At 45.4% G+C, this 16,875-nt stretch overlaps 1 protein-coding gene across 1 annotated transcript in view; it reads right to left on the bottom strand.

Annotated features, from left to right (window-relative positions):
* Positions 1-16,875, bottom strand: part of LOC141100368 (G protein-coupled receptor kinase 5-like) — a 118,151-nt gene that overhangs the window by 28,843 nt on the left and 72,433 nt on the right. The window contains exons 3-5 of the mRNA XM_073588801.1: positions 9,204-9,316; positions 7,936-8,013; positions 5,218-5,318 (exon numbers count right to left, since the gene is read on the bottom strand). Of these exons, the coding sequence (XP_073444902.1) occupies positions 5,218-5,318; positions 7,936-8,013; positions 9,204-9,316 (292 nt within the window). The remainder of the gene's footprint in view (positions 1-5,217; positions 5,319-7,935; positions 8,014-9,203; positions 9,317-16,875) is intronic.

Below are 16,875 nucleotides of genomic sequence, written 5' to 3'. Positions count from 1 at the left end.
GGGTTAGAATACAAGATTCAACGGCCATGCCGTCAAACACAGGGCCCCTGAGTTTGAATGGCAAATCGGCCCTTGAGAAAGTAGATCTGTGCGCTCTGGCAGGCGCCAAGGAACGTCGGCGAGCAGCTGCAGTAGATCTGCGTACCACGCTCGACGGGGCCAGTCTGGGGCCAGCAGAATCGCCGGGACCCCTTCCATCTTGATCTTCTTGATGATCCTCGGAAGTAGTGGCAGCGGGGGAAATAGATATGGGAGGCGAAAACTGGTTCCATGGCAGAACCAACGCATCCACAGCGATTGCCTGCGGGTCCCTGGCCCAAGCGACATATGTGGGCACCTTGGCGTTCACTCTGGACGCCATCAGGTCCACATCCGGAGTTCCCCACAGCTGACAAATCTGCCGGAAGACTTCGGGATGTAAAGACCACTCTCCGGATGCAAGACCCTGTCGGCTGAGAAAGTCTGCCGCCCAACTTTCCACGCCCGGGATGTGGACAGCCGAAATCACCGAGTGGTTTGCTTCGGCCCACTTCAGAACGTGCACCACCTCACGCATGGTTGCTCTGCTGCGGGTGCCCCCTTGGTGATTTATGTAAGCCACCGCCATGGCGTTGTCCGACTGAATCCAGACGAGGCGGTCTGCTAGAAAGTGATGAAACTTTTGCAGAGCCAGCCGAATTGCTCGTATCTCCAGTAAGTTGATCGGCAGGCGTGCCTCCTGTGGCGACTACCGTCCCTGGATCGTGTGGTGGCGAAACACCGCTCCCCAGCCGAGGAGACTGGCGTCGGTTGTCATCACCAACCAATGGTCTGGGGGGAACTGGTTAGCCACCATCCGAGCGACTGCCTGACTTGAATGGACAGTCGGCACTGCCGATCGAGCGTGAAGGGATTCTTGTCCCAAGCTGACAAAAGGGCGTGCTTCAGGGGGCGAAGATGGAACTGGGCGAACGATACCGCTTCCATTGCTGCCACCATTTTCCCTAGACGCCTCATCCCGGATCGGATAGTATGAGGGACTGGTTGCCGAAGTGCCCGGACTCCCTGCCGGAGTGCTAGCACCTTTTCCTGAGGGAGAATTACCAACCCTTAGCGAGTGTCGAGAATCATTCCTAGAAAGGAGATCTTTTGAGCTGGCACAAGGGATGACTTCTTCGCATTGACCAACCACCCCAAGCGGGCAAGAGTATCTAGCGTGATTTTGACATTTTCCTCGCATGCCCGCATTGAAGGGCCTTTGACCAAGAGGTCGTCCAGATAAGACAAGACGACTATGCCTCGAGAATGCAGTATGGCCATGACAACTGCCATAACCTTTGTGAACACTCTGGGAGTCGTGGCTAGCCCGAAGGGTAGAGCTACGAACTGAAAATGTAGATCGCTGATGGCGAAGCGTAGAAACCTCTGATGAGGAGGAAAAATGGGAATATACAGATATGCGTCCTGGATATCTATTGAGGCCAAGTATTCTCCCTGCCCCATGGCCGATATGACTGACCGGAGAGACTCCATCCGCAAATGTCTGATCCTGATGAATTTGTTCAGAAGCTTCAGGTCCAAAACAGGCCTGACAAACCCGTCCTTTCTGGGAACCGCAAAAAGGTTGGAATAGAACCCCTGATTTTTTTCGTGTTCCGGCACTGGAACAATGACTCGGTTGAGCTGGAGCGATTTGATGGCTCCCAATAGAGCCCTTTCCTGGGCATCCACTCTGGGAAGTCGGGAAAGAAAAAACCGTCTTGGCGGGTATCTGACAAATTCTATTTTGTAACCTGAGGCCACCAATTCCTTTACCCATGTGTTGTGAGCGACATTGAACCAGACGTGGAAAAACCAGAGCAGGCGGCCGCCCACCTTGCCGATGTCGTCTGGTAAAGGCCTCGAGTCATTTAGCCGACGATCTTTGGGATCTGGATCCCCTCGATCTGGGCTGCTGAGTACGCAATCTCCCCAAATGGGTTGGCTCTATATGAGACCTGCCGCTCCTTATCCTGGTTGGGGTGGCCTGAGGCGGTGGAATTGGCCGCTGTAGTCCACCCGGTGTTGCGAAAGGCACGAAAACGAGCCTAAAATGGGTGACGAAAAAGCGGTTTGACCCTTTGTTGAGGGAGAAACCCGCTCTTCCCTCCTGTGGAGTCGGAGATAAATTGATCCAACTTCTCCCCAAATAGGCGGCCGCACTGATAAGGCAGGGAAGTCAAGGGCTTCTTAGAAGAAAAAGAATCGGCTCGTCATGTCCTTAACCATAGGGCTCTTCTGATCGAAATTGCATTAGCGGCAGCAAGTGCCGAGCACTTGGCTGCATCCAAAGACGCATTGATTACATAGTCTTCGGCCATCACCATCTGACCTGTGACCTCGAAATCTCTGCATGTAGCTCCTGCTCCTGCGCGACCTTGTTTAATGTTTCTGACCATGATATCATAGCCTTGGCTACCCAAGTTGCTGTGAACGAGGGAGCGAGTGCTGACCCTGAAGCCTCATATACTGAGCGAGCTAAGCTCTCTATAAGGCGATCCGTGGGATCCTTAATCGAGGAACCACTAGGGACGGATAGCAGGGTCTTAGTAGCTAGGCGCGAAACCGGAGGATCCACCATCGGGGATTCCATCCATCTTTTACGGAGGTCCGGAGCAAACGGATACATTGTTTCGAGTGCCTTTTGACCCGAGAAACGCCTGTCTGGACGTTCTCTGTGGCGCTGCATTATGTCCTCAAACTCCCGGTGAGAAGAAAAAATTCTGTGCGGGCGCTTCACTCGCTTAAATGCCACTTTATGCCCTGTAGCCGCTGCGGGATCATCCTCAATCCCCAGGGTCTGATTGACGGCTTCTATGAGGCTGTCCACTGTTTCATGTGACCCTGGAGTGTCCTTGTCAAGAGGCTCGTCTGAGTCGCAATCTGAGGTCTGCTCGCTATCAACCATTGGTGACGGGGAGCGAGAAGCAGAGCTTACGGATGCCAAGGCACCGGATGGACTGGGCGACACCGTGTGGATTCGTTTCCTCCGGGTCTGCCTGGAGTGAGAGCGGCCCCTGCAGGCCGGAGGCTTTTGTGAGGTGGAGGTTCCCTCTAAGGCCGGCGAGCCATTGTCCCTGCCCCTATCTGGGGCTTGAAGGGACTCTATTGCTCTCGTAAGCGACGCCATGGACTGTGACAGTGATCGGGCCCACTCCGGGGGATTTGACACATTGGTCACGGTCGCAGGGGAGGGCTCCTGGGCGTGTTCGGATTCGCAGGCTTCGCATAAATCGCTTGCTCTGCACCCGCGGAAACGCAGCCCGACAAGAGATGCATGCAGCGTAAAAGAACATGTGCGTCTTTGCCTTTTCGGACATGCTGTATCTGTCCGCTTCTGGGGATGTGGGGAGGAGGTAGTACCTCGTTTTCCCTGTAGCGTGGCCTCTCAGGAAGCACTTACCCCAGCCTGCACCCACCCCCCCCCCCCCCCCCCCCGGCTGCTACCTTCAAATCGCTCGCCACCAGCTGTGGGAGTGAGCCAGCATGTAAAACCGCTCTAGGGGCGGTGCTTCCGTTCTGCGGCCTAGCCGCGCTCCGAAGCCGGGGCTAAATTTCTTTGCGGCCGCCCAGTGCGGGGCGGGCCGCCGGAACTGATGCGCGGCTCCAGGGGAGTGACTTCCGGCTGCGGCCTAGCTCCAGCCTCAATTTTTCCCCTACCTGAGCGGGGGGGGGTGGCGGGGTACACAAAAAAACATGGCGCCACTAACTGTGCAGCGCCACCTGACGGATCCAGCCACTCTTGCCTTGCATGGCCGGTGGCTTCCGCCGGCTGGGGGCTCCAGCCCTGAAATCTTCGCACGAGCCCTCCCAGACCCTCTCCTCACCGATGATCCTCTTCAGCCTGAGCGCAGGTATGTGAGGGGGCCTTGATAAAATAGGACGGTGCAGGCACCCTATCTCCATCTAACCCCTTCAGGGGGTGAGGAGAGGGACCGTCCGCCACCTTGCAGCACCGCAGTCTAAGCATTGGTGGAGCAGTGGGGGCCGCACGGACTAGTCTTGTGCCTCTGTACAGCCCATGGTTTCAATACCTAGGGGTGGTCAGAGCTAAGTCTGGCATTGTGTCCCACGACGCGGGAGAGGATACGTGGAGGGACACTCACACGTGCTCGCCCGTTGTTGGTTTGGGGAAATCGGACCCTTTCAATAGGGTCTGTTGCCCGTCTTATCTTCATGGAAAAAGACGAAAAAAGTCTGGAGAAAAAAATAGACGTGTGCCTCCATGGACACTAAGCAAAAAAAAAAAAAAAACTGATTTCCGCCCGCAATAGGGGCGAGGGTGTATACGGCGGAGGAGCTAACCTCTTTTTTTCCACTTAGTGTCAGCCTCCTAGCGGCGGAAGCATACACCCACAGTATCTGTGTCCCCACAGTATCTGTGTCCCCCAATGAGGCGAAGGAGAAATTACATTTTATTTTTGGGAAAGAGTTATTCCCATCTGCAAGATCCAAGCTCAATATGTAGTAGGTGTAAGAATATTAGCAAATACTTCCAATTAGAAATGTAGTATAGTTCTCCTGATTCACTATGTTGCTTACCCCATGTGCAGGGCATTGCAGGAGCTTAGGATTCCATGGTTACGACCACTAACATAGTTCAAGTTAGTTGTTAGTGGTCGTAACCACAGATACCCAAGCTACTTCAATGCCCTGCACATGGGGTAAGGGTGGTTTTAAACTTACCGTATTTTTGCGGGCCGATTTTGCGGCCCCAATAGCTTTCTATGGGGCTGCAAAATCAGCCCGCAAAAATTCCACGGTGCGGTGCGCCGTGTGCCGTACTGCCATAAGGGCTGTATATACGGCCGTGAAAAAATATCGAGCTTGCTCGATACTTTTCACGGCGTAAGGAGACGGCGCCCATTTAAATCAATGGGGCCGCAAAAACAAACCGGAAGTTTGTTTTTGCGGCGCGCCGTCACTTCCAGTTTTGCGGAACGCCGGGTTTGCTCTACAATACTATTCCCATAGTTTTAGGAAAAAAAACCTGGCGATCCGCAAACATTTTTTATGGCCCATTATTGCGGTACACCACAAAAAATGCGGCGAAACGGCCCGCAAAAACAGGCTACAAAAAGTACGGTAAGTGTAAAACCACCCTAAGTGACACAGGAAATCAGAAGAACTATACATTTCTTGAGGATTGGTTCTCTACTAAAAAAAAAAAAAGAAAATATTTTATATTAAAGCACTCACTTGATACAACTGCTGAAGATTTCCTTGCTGGGGCTCTTTTCGAAGTTTATTATACATTCCTCCATTTGTGAATCGGGGATTTCTGGCACATAATCGGGAGACTGGAGGGGTAACGACGTCATAAAGGAGGGAAGAACGGAAGAGGATATTAGAAGAATTAGTGACCCGTCCCCAAATAGACAGCACATATTACAGCCTGGAACAAGCGTCTCTGTGTCAGTCCGCTGAGCCCGTACACCGCTGGGGGATCATTACAGGACAATGACTGCTCTCGAGACGGTTAATGATACCCGAGGTAGCCGAGAAGTGAACCCAAACATGGTGCGGAGGAAATGGTGCAGGTCGTGAACTGTGCGGCCCATACATACAATTACCATTAGCCATATGACTACGAATTTTCCCGTAAACTCAGGAACTACCAACAGCCCCACTACACCTCCTGTGTGCTGCTGACTATACAATTAGTAAAGAAAATAATATATATATTTTTTTATTATCATCATATGGCTATGTTCACACGTTGCCTTTTTGCCCCTAAATATATATAGTTTCTTACTGCTGAGAGAGTAGATTTTGCCTTAGGAGAAAAAAAAAATTCCAACATGTGAACATAGCCATACACAGTATATTTATATTCTACACAAACCACATGTTAGATTTTATATATAATATCAATAATAAAATGTATGCGTCTATCTATGTCCAGTATTGTGCAAAAGTTTTAGGCAGGTGTGTAAAAAGTGCTGCAAAGTAAGAGTGCTTTAAATAAGTGTTAATGTTATTTTTATGATCCACCCTTTGCCTTCAAAGCACCTGTTATATTATTTACTTATATACATGTCTCAGCGTTTTGCCATCTCTGCCCCCATTGGCACACAAGTCTAGGTACCCAATCAATATGCCTTTGGAGTGTGGGAGCAAATCGGAGGAAACCCACGCAAATATGGGGAGAACATCCTTGCAAATGTTTTCTTTGAAGGGATTTGAACCCAGGCTTCCAAGGTTAACCACTGAGCCGCTCCATCAGTTCACCTAGGTACACTTGTGCAAAGTTAGGGATTCTGAAGGATTACACTCAAGAGTATGAGTAATCAGTTATTGTAAACAGGTGATAATGATCACCACCATGATATTATTATGCTTTGCTTATATAGCGCTATCATATTCCGCAGCACTTTACAGACATTATCATCGCTGTCCCCATTGGGGCTCAAAATCTAAATTCCCTCTCAGGATGTCTTTGGAGAGAGGAAGCAAACTGGAGAACATGGAGGAAACCCACGCAAACACGGGGAAAACATACAAAGTCCCTGCAATCGTTGTCTTTGGTGGAATTTGAACACAGGACCCCAGAGCTGCAAGGCTGCAGTGCTAACTACTGAGCCACCATGCTGCTGGCCTGAGGTAGAAATCAGATCTATTTTGAAACGTTTTTTATTTTTTTTTAAGAAATGTTTGTTGTTTTTCTACCACTTCTCAACCTTGTCATCATCTTGAGGCTTTCATGTCATGGCAAAACGGAGCACAGTGACAAGACATAAGGTAGTTATACTGCATCTGCAAGGTCTCTCCTGGGCAAAAATCACAAAGCAGACTGGGGTTTCAAATGTGCTGTCCAAGCTCTTTTGAAGAAGCACCAAGATATGAGCAACATTGAGAAACGTAAATGTAGTGGTCGGCCAAGAAGACTTTGTGCAGCAGATGAAAGACACGTCAGGTTTATTTCTTCTTAAAATCTCAAGATTTCCAGCAGTGCCATCAACTCAGAACTGACAGCAACCAGTGGTACCCAGCTACACCCATCTACGATTCGAAGACGTCTAGCCAGATATGGTCTTCATGGAAGAAAAAAACATATCTTAGGAATTGAAGCCAAGTGACTCCACTATGCTCAAAATATAGGATCTGCAGTAATATTTGTGGGGTAAGGAATGCCTCCGCTCTTCATGCATTTTACAGAAGGGGATCCCCACACCCCATCCCACCTCAGCTCTGCCCGCTTTGCTGGAGCTGGGTGAAAATGTCGCAAATATCTCATTTTTTTTATGCAGCCTCCCATGGCCCAAAAAAGTTGCAACTTTTCAAAGCTTTGTACAGCATAATATTTGTGTAAATCAGGGGACTTCACGTTTCCTAAGCGGCTGACCCCACACTATGCTCTCATGTGGGGAGCGATCCCACCACCTCTTTCTGCAGTAACATACAGTCTTTATTTCTTTTTGCCAATCTGGCTTTCAATACGGAAGCCGACTGATCATTGAGACACCGCACACCATCTAATGGCTGTTGGGCCGTCAAAAAGGACCCCCAAAAATCACTAAAAGAAGGGTCCCAATTCCCTATTGCTCCTCTCTGAGGTCAGGATTGAGGCGCTGATGCCCCACTCACCGTCTATGGGTCTGATGGAGCTCATCGCTGCCAAAGATTTAATTTCTGGTGCAAAAACTTGTGGGAATTTTAATAAGTTGTGGTGCATCTTATTCCAGAGCAGAGTGTAATACTGATGCTTCAAAACGCAAGTGTCAGTAAATCTCACCCAACCCCAACTTTAGGTGGAAGTACTCTAAAATCCACTACATATACTGGCTTCTGGACTAGGCAATTGTTAAGAGTTCTATATGTAAAATGACAAAATGGAATTCAGCAACATTTCATTTAAAAAAAATAAAAAGGGATAAAACATATGAGGCAGAGGTAGGTTAGGATGCGATGACTTACCTTTGAGGTAAAGAACCTATTTATGATTTCCTCTCCTGTCTCTTTCCTCTTCTCATCTGAGGACAACTCATAATTTGACTATTGAGGAAAAGGAAAAAATATATAGGTGATCCCAAGCCGAATTAATATATTCTCAAGGCTAGGACTATTCGCCGACTTTTAAAGTGCATTTAACATCGCTTGTTGGCTGCTGATCACCTGACAAATTCGAAAAAACGCTCGTCCGTCGGGTGAAATGATATTTTAGCTTGCTTAAAAATCATCCTTCTCAGCAGCACATCATCCTGTGTAAACGGGTCCTGTGCTGCCGAGAACAATGGTAGACTATGTGCACAGAGCAATTGTTTGGATGGCACAAACCCAGCTTTATGCCACAGTGAGTGTAGAATTTTTTTTTTATGTAGATTTTAACACCACACAGATTTTAAAAGGGTAACCATCATTTGTAAAATGTATTTATATAACATGCTTCTGAATTGTGGGAGTCTGGGTCTTTAGCTCCCAGTCCACCAATCCCTTAAAGGGAATCTGTCAGCAGATTGTTTCTACCTTTCTACCTCATCTAAAGCAGTATGATGTAGGCAAAGAGATCCTGAATCCAACAATGTATTACATAGTTTCCTGGGTGCAGCCATTCTGACAAAACTAGAGTTTTTAGATTTAGCAATGCAGCGGAGCTGAGAAAGCTAGCCCCGCCCACACCAGGATTTCTGTGTACATTGTCTACAAACAGTGAGCTGCTTATCACAGAAGGGGAGGCGTCGGAATTGCAAGCAAGCACCAGCGAGTAACAGCAATGATAATCAGGTGATAAAACCTTTGGTGTAAGAAAACAGCAGCACACAGCTTGACATGTGATACATCTTTGAATTCTGTGTTTTAATCTCCACTTCATGTTGTCTTCAGATTAAATCTGTCACCAGGTTTTTGCTGTGTAAAGAGTAGCTATTGTTGAATAATTAAAACACGAAAAAGTAAAGTTTAAAAAACGTTAGCGCAACGGTCGACGTGTTTCGAGCTGCACTAGCTAGTGAAGCTCGAAACACATCAACCGTTATGATAACATGTTTTAATCTACAAATAATGGGTTTGTTTTAATGAATTTTTAGGTTGCTGGATTTTCCACTTTTTTGTTACCTATTTTTTTTATGACTACTTATACTGCCTTAAACATTTTGGGGAGAAATCTATAACGAAAGCCCCACAATGTAAATGTAGCGGGTGCCAATTGAGAAGGGAGCCCTGTATCACGCCCACTGCCTTCTTACCACTGCATCGAGGAAGAGGATGATTTTGAAAAGGTGTCTCCTTGTTTCACAGAATTGGCGAAAAAGTAGGCATCCAATGGGCTGCTTTTCACAAATGCTGGTGTAATCCCGGTCTATAAGAAGTAATAAAAAAAAGAAAAAGGAGTTAAAAACTTTGCAATAAATTGTTGGGTTCAAGGTAAGATGAGAAATGTGGCGGAAACATCCTCATAAGTCCTTCCTCATCACCGTCTTGCGTGTTTGTAAGGCAACTGGCTGCAGCAGGAGCCTCCCCCCACTCAGTCTACAATCCTATATTAATGTTTGTCCCCCCTGCACCAAAATTAAAATTAACACTTTGTGATGGTTCAGATGGTAGGTTTAAATATAATGATTATACAGCCTTATCAACATGAAATGTCACAGTAAGTCCACCAGTCTCATCAAGTCTAAAATGTATTGTATGCAACAGTCTGAAAACTGGCAACAGCCCTGTCACTACATTTGGGGCCACTAATACGACCAGAATGCTGGGACAGGCATAGCTGGGTGGGCAGTCTGGTTTCCCGGCTGCGATCCGGAGGATACCGTGTGCTGTGTATTTCTGTGAGTTGGACATTAAAACACGTTTTACTTGAAACTTTGCTGGGTCACTGCCTCATCACTGCTCAGTGTGGATACCGCTGCACTAGTGTGAAAAGTGTATAGGAGTGTGTAAGGTGTATGTGCGCTGTGTATATACGTGTGTAGTATGTAAATGTGTGTGGAATGTATGTGCATAATGTGCGTGTTTGTGTGTGGAATGTAATATATGAATAATCAATTTGTGCATTTTCATCAATGTCCAGTCTTTGGGCTGTCACGAATGTTTCAGACCGTGCTGTATGAAGAGGGAAGCGTGTGGGTTGACAGTCTGCCCCAGTGTTGAGAACTTTTAATGCAGTCGCAGAAACTGATCTTAGGCCACAAAGTATATTACATCAGTATTTAGAAGCCAAAATGAGGAGCGGGTGATAAATACAGAAGTGCTGACGGGTTTCTATTCTACTTTTCCCTGGATTGTTCCTCTCCTGATTTTGGCTGACAAATAACAAATGTAAAATACTGACCGTGTGAATGTGGCCTCATGGAAATGGTGCTTATGTTAGATCCCCTATGGCCTAAGTAACAGCGTATTGTTATCTTGCCCTCTGCCATTGCACCCAAATAGTCCCAGCTACTCAGATCTAGTTTGGGTAGGACAGAAGTATTTTGAGGGACCAACCGATGAGCCAAATGATGGAATAGTGCTGTCTACAATCAGTGAAGGATATTGTCACTTCTATTAAAGCAGTCTGAGCCTTTTGTAAAATATTTTTATTAATGGACAGCTGGCAGCTATTCTTCAAGACGTCAACATGAACATGCAAGTTGGACCCAGCGAGAAATGCGTGTTTTTTTCCAATGGCGAGAAGAAAATAAGTGGCTTCCAAACTTTTTGGGCAGTTCCTCTCATGTGGGACCAAATGATTGAGCATGTCAATAATTCAACATACTTATCCTTTTCGCAATATCTGCCGTAGGGAGGAATTGGGCGACCACCATACACATTAGACATTTTGTCGATCCAGCCAAAAAAGTTTCTTTCAATGAAGTGAGAAGAATAAGACATCCCCCCGGGCAGGCGCTTATCTCCAGCCGGAACAAAAGATCGGACACGTTGAAATCTTAATACAAAGCTGGTCAACCCTGTCGTAATCTGGTGGGTTTGGCCAAAATTCATCTAACGTGTAAGACCATCTTAATGGTGATTAAAATATCTGCCAATACTCCTGGATATCAGAAATCCATTTTCATCATTTATTATCAGAACGTAATATATACTATACAAAGAACAATTCTGGTCATCTGCTGCCAGTGTCACTAGTCTTATAAGGTTGTCCAGGTCTATAGATGGCCTACCCATAATATAGGTCATCATGAGGGTCCAACACCTGATACCCCAGCCACGAATGAGATGAAAATGCTCAGAGCTACAGGTATTTATGTTCTGAGGTTAAAACTGTATAAGAACCTTTGGTAACATCACAATCATGTGACTATAATAGAACCAAAGGTCCTTGAAACAACAGGAGTCTAGAGGAACTGAAGAGTAGCCAGGCTAGTATGAGACCACAAAGTCATCAAAGGTCCTTTAACTGCAATAGTCTAAAAAGAGAAGACAGGCTGGCATGCATGGCCAGCATTAGGGGAAGGGGGTTGAAAACCGGGCAATTTCCCAGGGCCATCACTCTCTTAGGGGACCACAGCACTAGTATTCTGATGTTAAGACTCCTAAAAATGGGCTATCAATATAACAGTTCTTTACTAACCCCTTTAATAAGACTGAACCAAATCTTGTGACTATGTGCTTGGCAGGGCATGAGTGGGCAATTTTTATAATAAAAAGAGAAAAAATGTTTATAAGTAAGCATATGATTACAATTAAAGTGGATAATCTAAAAAGAAATCTTTGTGTCCCTGGAGATGAGCCATGTCCTTCCCTTCTTGTCCTCATTGTCCTATGTCTGTGAAACAACCGACTTCAGCAGGAGCCTCTCCCCTATGCTATGTTTGCAGTAAAATACTAACTTTGCTAAGCCCCACCTACTTGACCATATTCCACCTCCTTGCCATAAGAGTTCAGCTTAAAAAAAAAAAAAAGGTAACCGGTCACTAGGCTTGGGGTGGAACTAAACCATCAGAATGGGGTTACGCAACTTGAAAATTGTAATGGGGATCTTAAATAAATGAATATAATCAAGAATCAAAGCACAAAACAAAGGGGCATAATCTGAATCTACTTCAGAACGAGTAGTAGACACTTTGAAAAAAGTTGATGGAAAATCATCAGTAAGTGATGTACCACGTATAATATTTCTTAGATATGAGCGGAGACTAGACGACCAGATGGTCTTCATCTGCCGTCCATCTTCTTTGCTTCCAAGCAGCACACAATTAGTTTTCAAGTTTAGAAATAGTACTTTTGGGTGAAAAAAAAAATGTCTATGTATAGATCCTGGGCTACACGCCAGTACAAAGCACAACAAGGGAATATTTAATAAGTGTGAGAGGGGAAAAAACACAATAAAAAACATTTGGGCTTCAGATTCCCAGGACCACACAAATATTTCCAAGTCTCTTGGGAGCAAGAGGACGCAAGAGTCTCTGCAGCCTACAGGGATGATCTGCTTGACCCATTTCCATCGCTAAACAAATTATTATATCGCCATTTGTTCCATGGCGCTTTACATGTGAGGAGGGGTATACATAATAAATACAAGTACAATAATCTTAAACATACAAGTCACGACTGGTACAGGAGGAGAGAGGACCCTGCCCGCGAGGGCTCACAATCTACAAGGGATGGGTGAGGATACAGTAGGTGAGGGTAGAGCTGGTCATGCAGCGGTTTGGTGGATCGGCAGGTTGTAGGCTTGTCGGAAGAGATAGGTCTTCAGGTTCCTTTTGAAGGTTTCCACGGTAGGTGAGAGTCTGATATGTTGTGGTAGAGAGTTCCAGAGTAGAGGGGATGCGCGGGAGAAGTCTTGTATGTGATTGTGGGAAGAGGAGATAAGAGGAGAGTACAGAAGGAGATCTTGTGAGGATCGGAGGTTGCGTGCAGGTAAGTACCGGGAGACGAGGTCACAGATTTATGGAGGAGACAGGTTGTGGATGGCTTTGTATGTCATGGTTTTGAACTGGAGTCTCTGGGTAATGGGGAGCCAGTGCAGGGATTGACAGAGGGGGGAGGCCGGGGAATAGCAGGGGTATAAGTGGATTAGTCGGGCAGCAGAGTTTAGAATCGATTGGAGGGGTGCGAGAGCGTTAGAGTATACCACCCCTTGTCATGGAGTATACCATTTGCCTCCTGATGAACTTATATCATGAAAGGGAAACGTGTTGAGGCATTTTCTTCTTTGGATCCCAGATAAGATATATTTATTGATTATATGGTGTGAATATTGCTGGGCATATTGCAATAAGTTTGTACTGTTTCAATGGGGAACCACCACATGGGCAGTTGGCCAAGGGGCTTTATTTAACCCCTTTGTGACAGAGCCAGTTTGCAGCTTAATGACCGGGCCAATTTTTACAATTCTGACCACTATCAGTTTATGAGGTTATAACTCTGGAACGCTTTAATGGATCCCGTTGATTCTAAGACTGTTTTTTCACGACATATTGTACTTCATGATCGTGGTAAAATTTCTTCGATATGTCTTGTGCTTATTTATGAAAAAAACGGAAATATGGTGAAAATTTTGAAAATTTAGCAATTTTAAAACTTTAAATTTTTTTGCCCTCGGAGAGATATGTCACATAAATTTCTTAATAAATAACATTTCCCACATGTCTACTTTACATCAGCACAATTTTGGAAGCAACATTTTTTTTGTTAGGAAGTTATAAGGGTTAAAAGTTGACCAGCGATTTCTCATTTTTACAACAAAATTTACAAAACCATTTTTTTTTTAGGGACCACATCATATTTAAAGTCATTTTGAGGGGTGTACATGACAGAAAATACCCAAAAGTGACACCGTTCTAAAAACTAGACCCCTCAAGGCGCTCAAAACCACATTCAAGAAGTTTAACAACCCTTTACTTGCTTCACAGGAACTAAAGCAATGTGGAAGGAAAAAATTAACATTTAACTTTTTTTTGCAAAAAATTTACTTCAGAACCAATTTTTTTTTATTTTCACAAGTGTTAAAAGAGAAAATGAAACACAAAATTTGTTGTGCAATTTCGCCTGAATACACCGATACACCATATGTGGGGGTAACCACTTTTTCAGCGCACAGCAGAGCTCGCAAAGGAAGAAGCACCGTTTGACTTTTTCAATGCAGAATTGGCTGGAATTGAGATCGGACTCCATGTTGCGTTTGGAGAGCCCCTGATGTGCCTAAACAGTGGAAACTCCCTACAAGTGACCCCATTTTGGAAACTAGACCCCTTAAGGAACTTATCTAGATGTGTGGTGAGCACTTTGAACCTTCAAGTGCTTCACAGAAGTTTATAACATAGAGCCGTGAAAATTAAAAATAATTTTTTTTTCCTCAAAAATGATTTTTTAGCCCGCTATTTTTTATTTTCCTAAGCGTAATAGGAGAAATTGGACCACAAAAGTTTTTGTGCAATTTGTCCTGAGTACGCTGATACCCCATATGTGGGGGGAAACCACTGTTTGGGCGCATGGGAGAGCTCGGAAGGGAAGGAGTGCCATTTTGGAATGCAGACTTTGATGGAATGGTCTGCGGGTGTCATGTTGCGTTTGCAGAACCCCTGATGTGCCTAAACAGTGGAAACCCCCCACAAGAGACCCCATTTTGGAAACTAGACCCCCCAAGGAGCTTATATAGATGTGTGGTGAGCACTTTGAACCCCCAAGTGCTTCACAGAAGTTTATAATGCAGAGCCGTGAAAATAAAGTCTTTTATTTTCACAAAAGTGATTTTTTAGCCCCCAATTTTTAGACCCCCAAAGTTGGTAAATAGTGGAAACCCCTCAATTCTTGCCCCAACCCTAACCCCAACACACTCCTATCCCTAATCCCAACTCTAATCCGCCCTAACCCTAACCGAAAAATGAAAAAAAAAAAAATTTCTTTATTTCATTATGTTTGCCTAACTAAGGGGGTGATAAATGGGGGGGGGAGGTTATTTACTATTTTTTTTTATTTTGATCACTATGATAGTTTATCATAGTGATCAAAATGAATGAATGGAATCTGCCAACCGGAGCCTGCAGATTCCGGGCGGGCGCACTGCACATGTGCCCGCCATTTTCTCCGGATCCAAGATGGCGGCGCCCACTGGCGGGACGCAGGACCACCGGGAGGGGACCCTGGACAGGTACCGGGGGGAGGGGGGGGCAAATCGGGGACACCCTTTCTTTCTCCTCTGATGTGCGATCACATTAGAGGAAAGGGAAATTAAATGCAAAATCGCGGAATTTTTTTTTTTTTGCGGTCGCCGTTATAGGGTTAATAACGGTGATCGCAAAAGCGGGGTCGGCAAAAACAGACCTGATTCATGTTCTCTGGGGTCTCGGCTACCCTTTGCAGCCGAGACCCAGGAGAAAATCCGACACTGGGGGGCGCCATTTACTTACACCACAGCGCCGTGAATTCACAGCGCTGTGGTTTAAGTACCCTTAATTACCGCCGTTAAAAGGCGTATCGGCGGTCGTTAAGTGGTTAAAATGTTTGTATAGACAAGAAGCTATGTGTCTTTGCTCTTGAATGTGTATTAGAATTAAGATTAAACTGCAACCTGCTAACTAATACAGGTGTTACTTTTGCTCTATTGCTCCATATGCTTTTTTGGTAAATGTCCTGTTTACATTGCAAATTTGTGCATGTTTAACGCTGCCCTTGGTTGTATTTTTCATTTGGGCTGGTACCCATAGCTCACACGTGGCACTATAGCACCTTGGTTATTGTTATTATCATTCTTTGCACACCATTCAATCATATTTATGTAAGGATGAGACTCTTCATATTATCATACCGATTGTCAGCTGTGAGCGGTCTTTACCCCCTCACCCTTGCCCCGTTCCACTATCCCTCCTCTACTTTGGGTGTTAGAGGGTTGGAAGGGTCCGTGTTGAGGGTAAGTGAGGGATCAGGGCTGTGGAGTCGGTAAGCCAAACCTGCGACTCCAAATCCTCAATTTCCCTTACACCGACTCAGACTCCCACATATATTGCTTATATTTAAGTGAAAAATGTATTGTAGTACAATGTGAACATCAGACATTTAATCATTTCTATGATCCAATAATCAAGACATTTAGATAGAACATAATATATATTTATTGGAATACAACTTTAGAACACAAAAAACTGTAATAAATTGTAAATATGTAATACACTGTATACATGTACATGTATACGGTACAGACCAAAGTTTGGACACACCTTCTCATTCAAAGAGTTTTCTTTATTTTCATGACTATGAAAATTGTAGATTAATTCTGAAGGCATCAAAACAATGAATTAACACATGTGGAATTATATAATTAAAGTGTGAAACAACTGAAAATATGTCTTATATTCTAGATTCTTCAAAGTAGCCACCTTTTGCTTTGATTACTGCTTTGCACACTCTTGGCATTCTCTTGATGGGGCTTCAAGAGGTAGTCACCGGAAATGGTCTTCCAACAGTCTTGAAGGAGTTCCCAGAGATGCCTAGCACTTGTTGATCCTTCTGCCTTCACTCTGCGGTCCAGCTCACCCCAAACCATCTCGATTGGGTTCAGGTCTGGTGACTGTGGAGGCCAGGTCATCTGGCGTAGCACCCCATCACTCTCCTTCTTGGTCAAATAGCCCTTACACAGCCTGGAGGTGTGTTTGGGGTCATTGTGAAAAATGTTGAAAAATAAATGATGGTCCAACTAAACGCAAACCGGATGGAATAGCATGCCGCTGCAAGATGCTGTGGTAGCCATGCTGGTTCAGTGTGCCTTCAATTTTGAATAAATCCCCAACAGTGTCACCAGCAAAGCACCCCCACACCATCACACCTCCTCCTCCATGCTTCACGGTGGGAACCAGGCATGTAGAGTCCATCCGTTCACCTTTTCTGCGTCGCACAAAGACACGGTGGTTGGAACCAAAGATCTCAAATTTGGACTCATCAGACCAAAGAACAGATTTCCACTGGTCTAAT

Source organism: Dendrobates tinctorius, unplaced genomic scaffold, assembly GCF_039654945.1.
Source record: "Dendrobates tinctorius isolate UK_male_01 unplaced genomic scaffold, ASM3965494v1 ptg000104l, whole genome shotgun sequence".
Lineage (NCBI taxonomy): Eukaryota > Metazoa > Chordata > Amphibia > Anura > Dendrobatidae > Dendrobates > Dendrobates tinctorius.
Note: the sequence above shows the minus strand (reverse complement) of the source record. Positions and strands in the feature narration are given on the sequence as shown.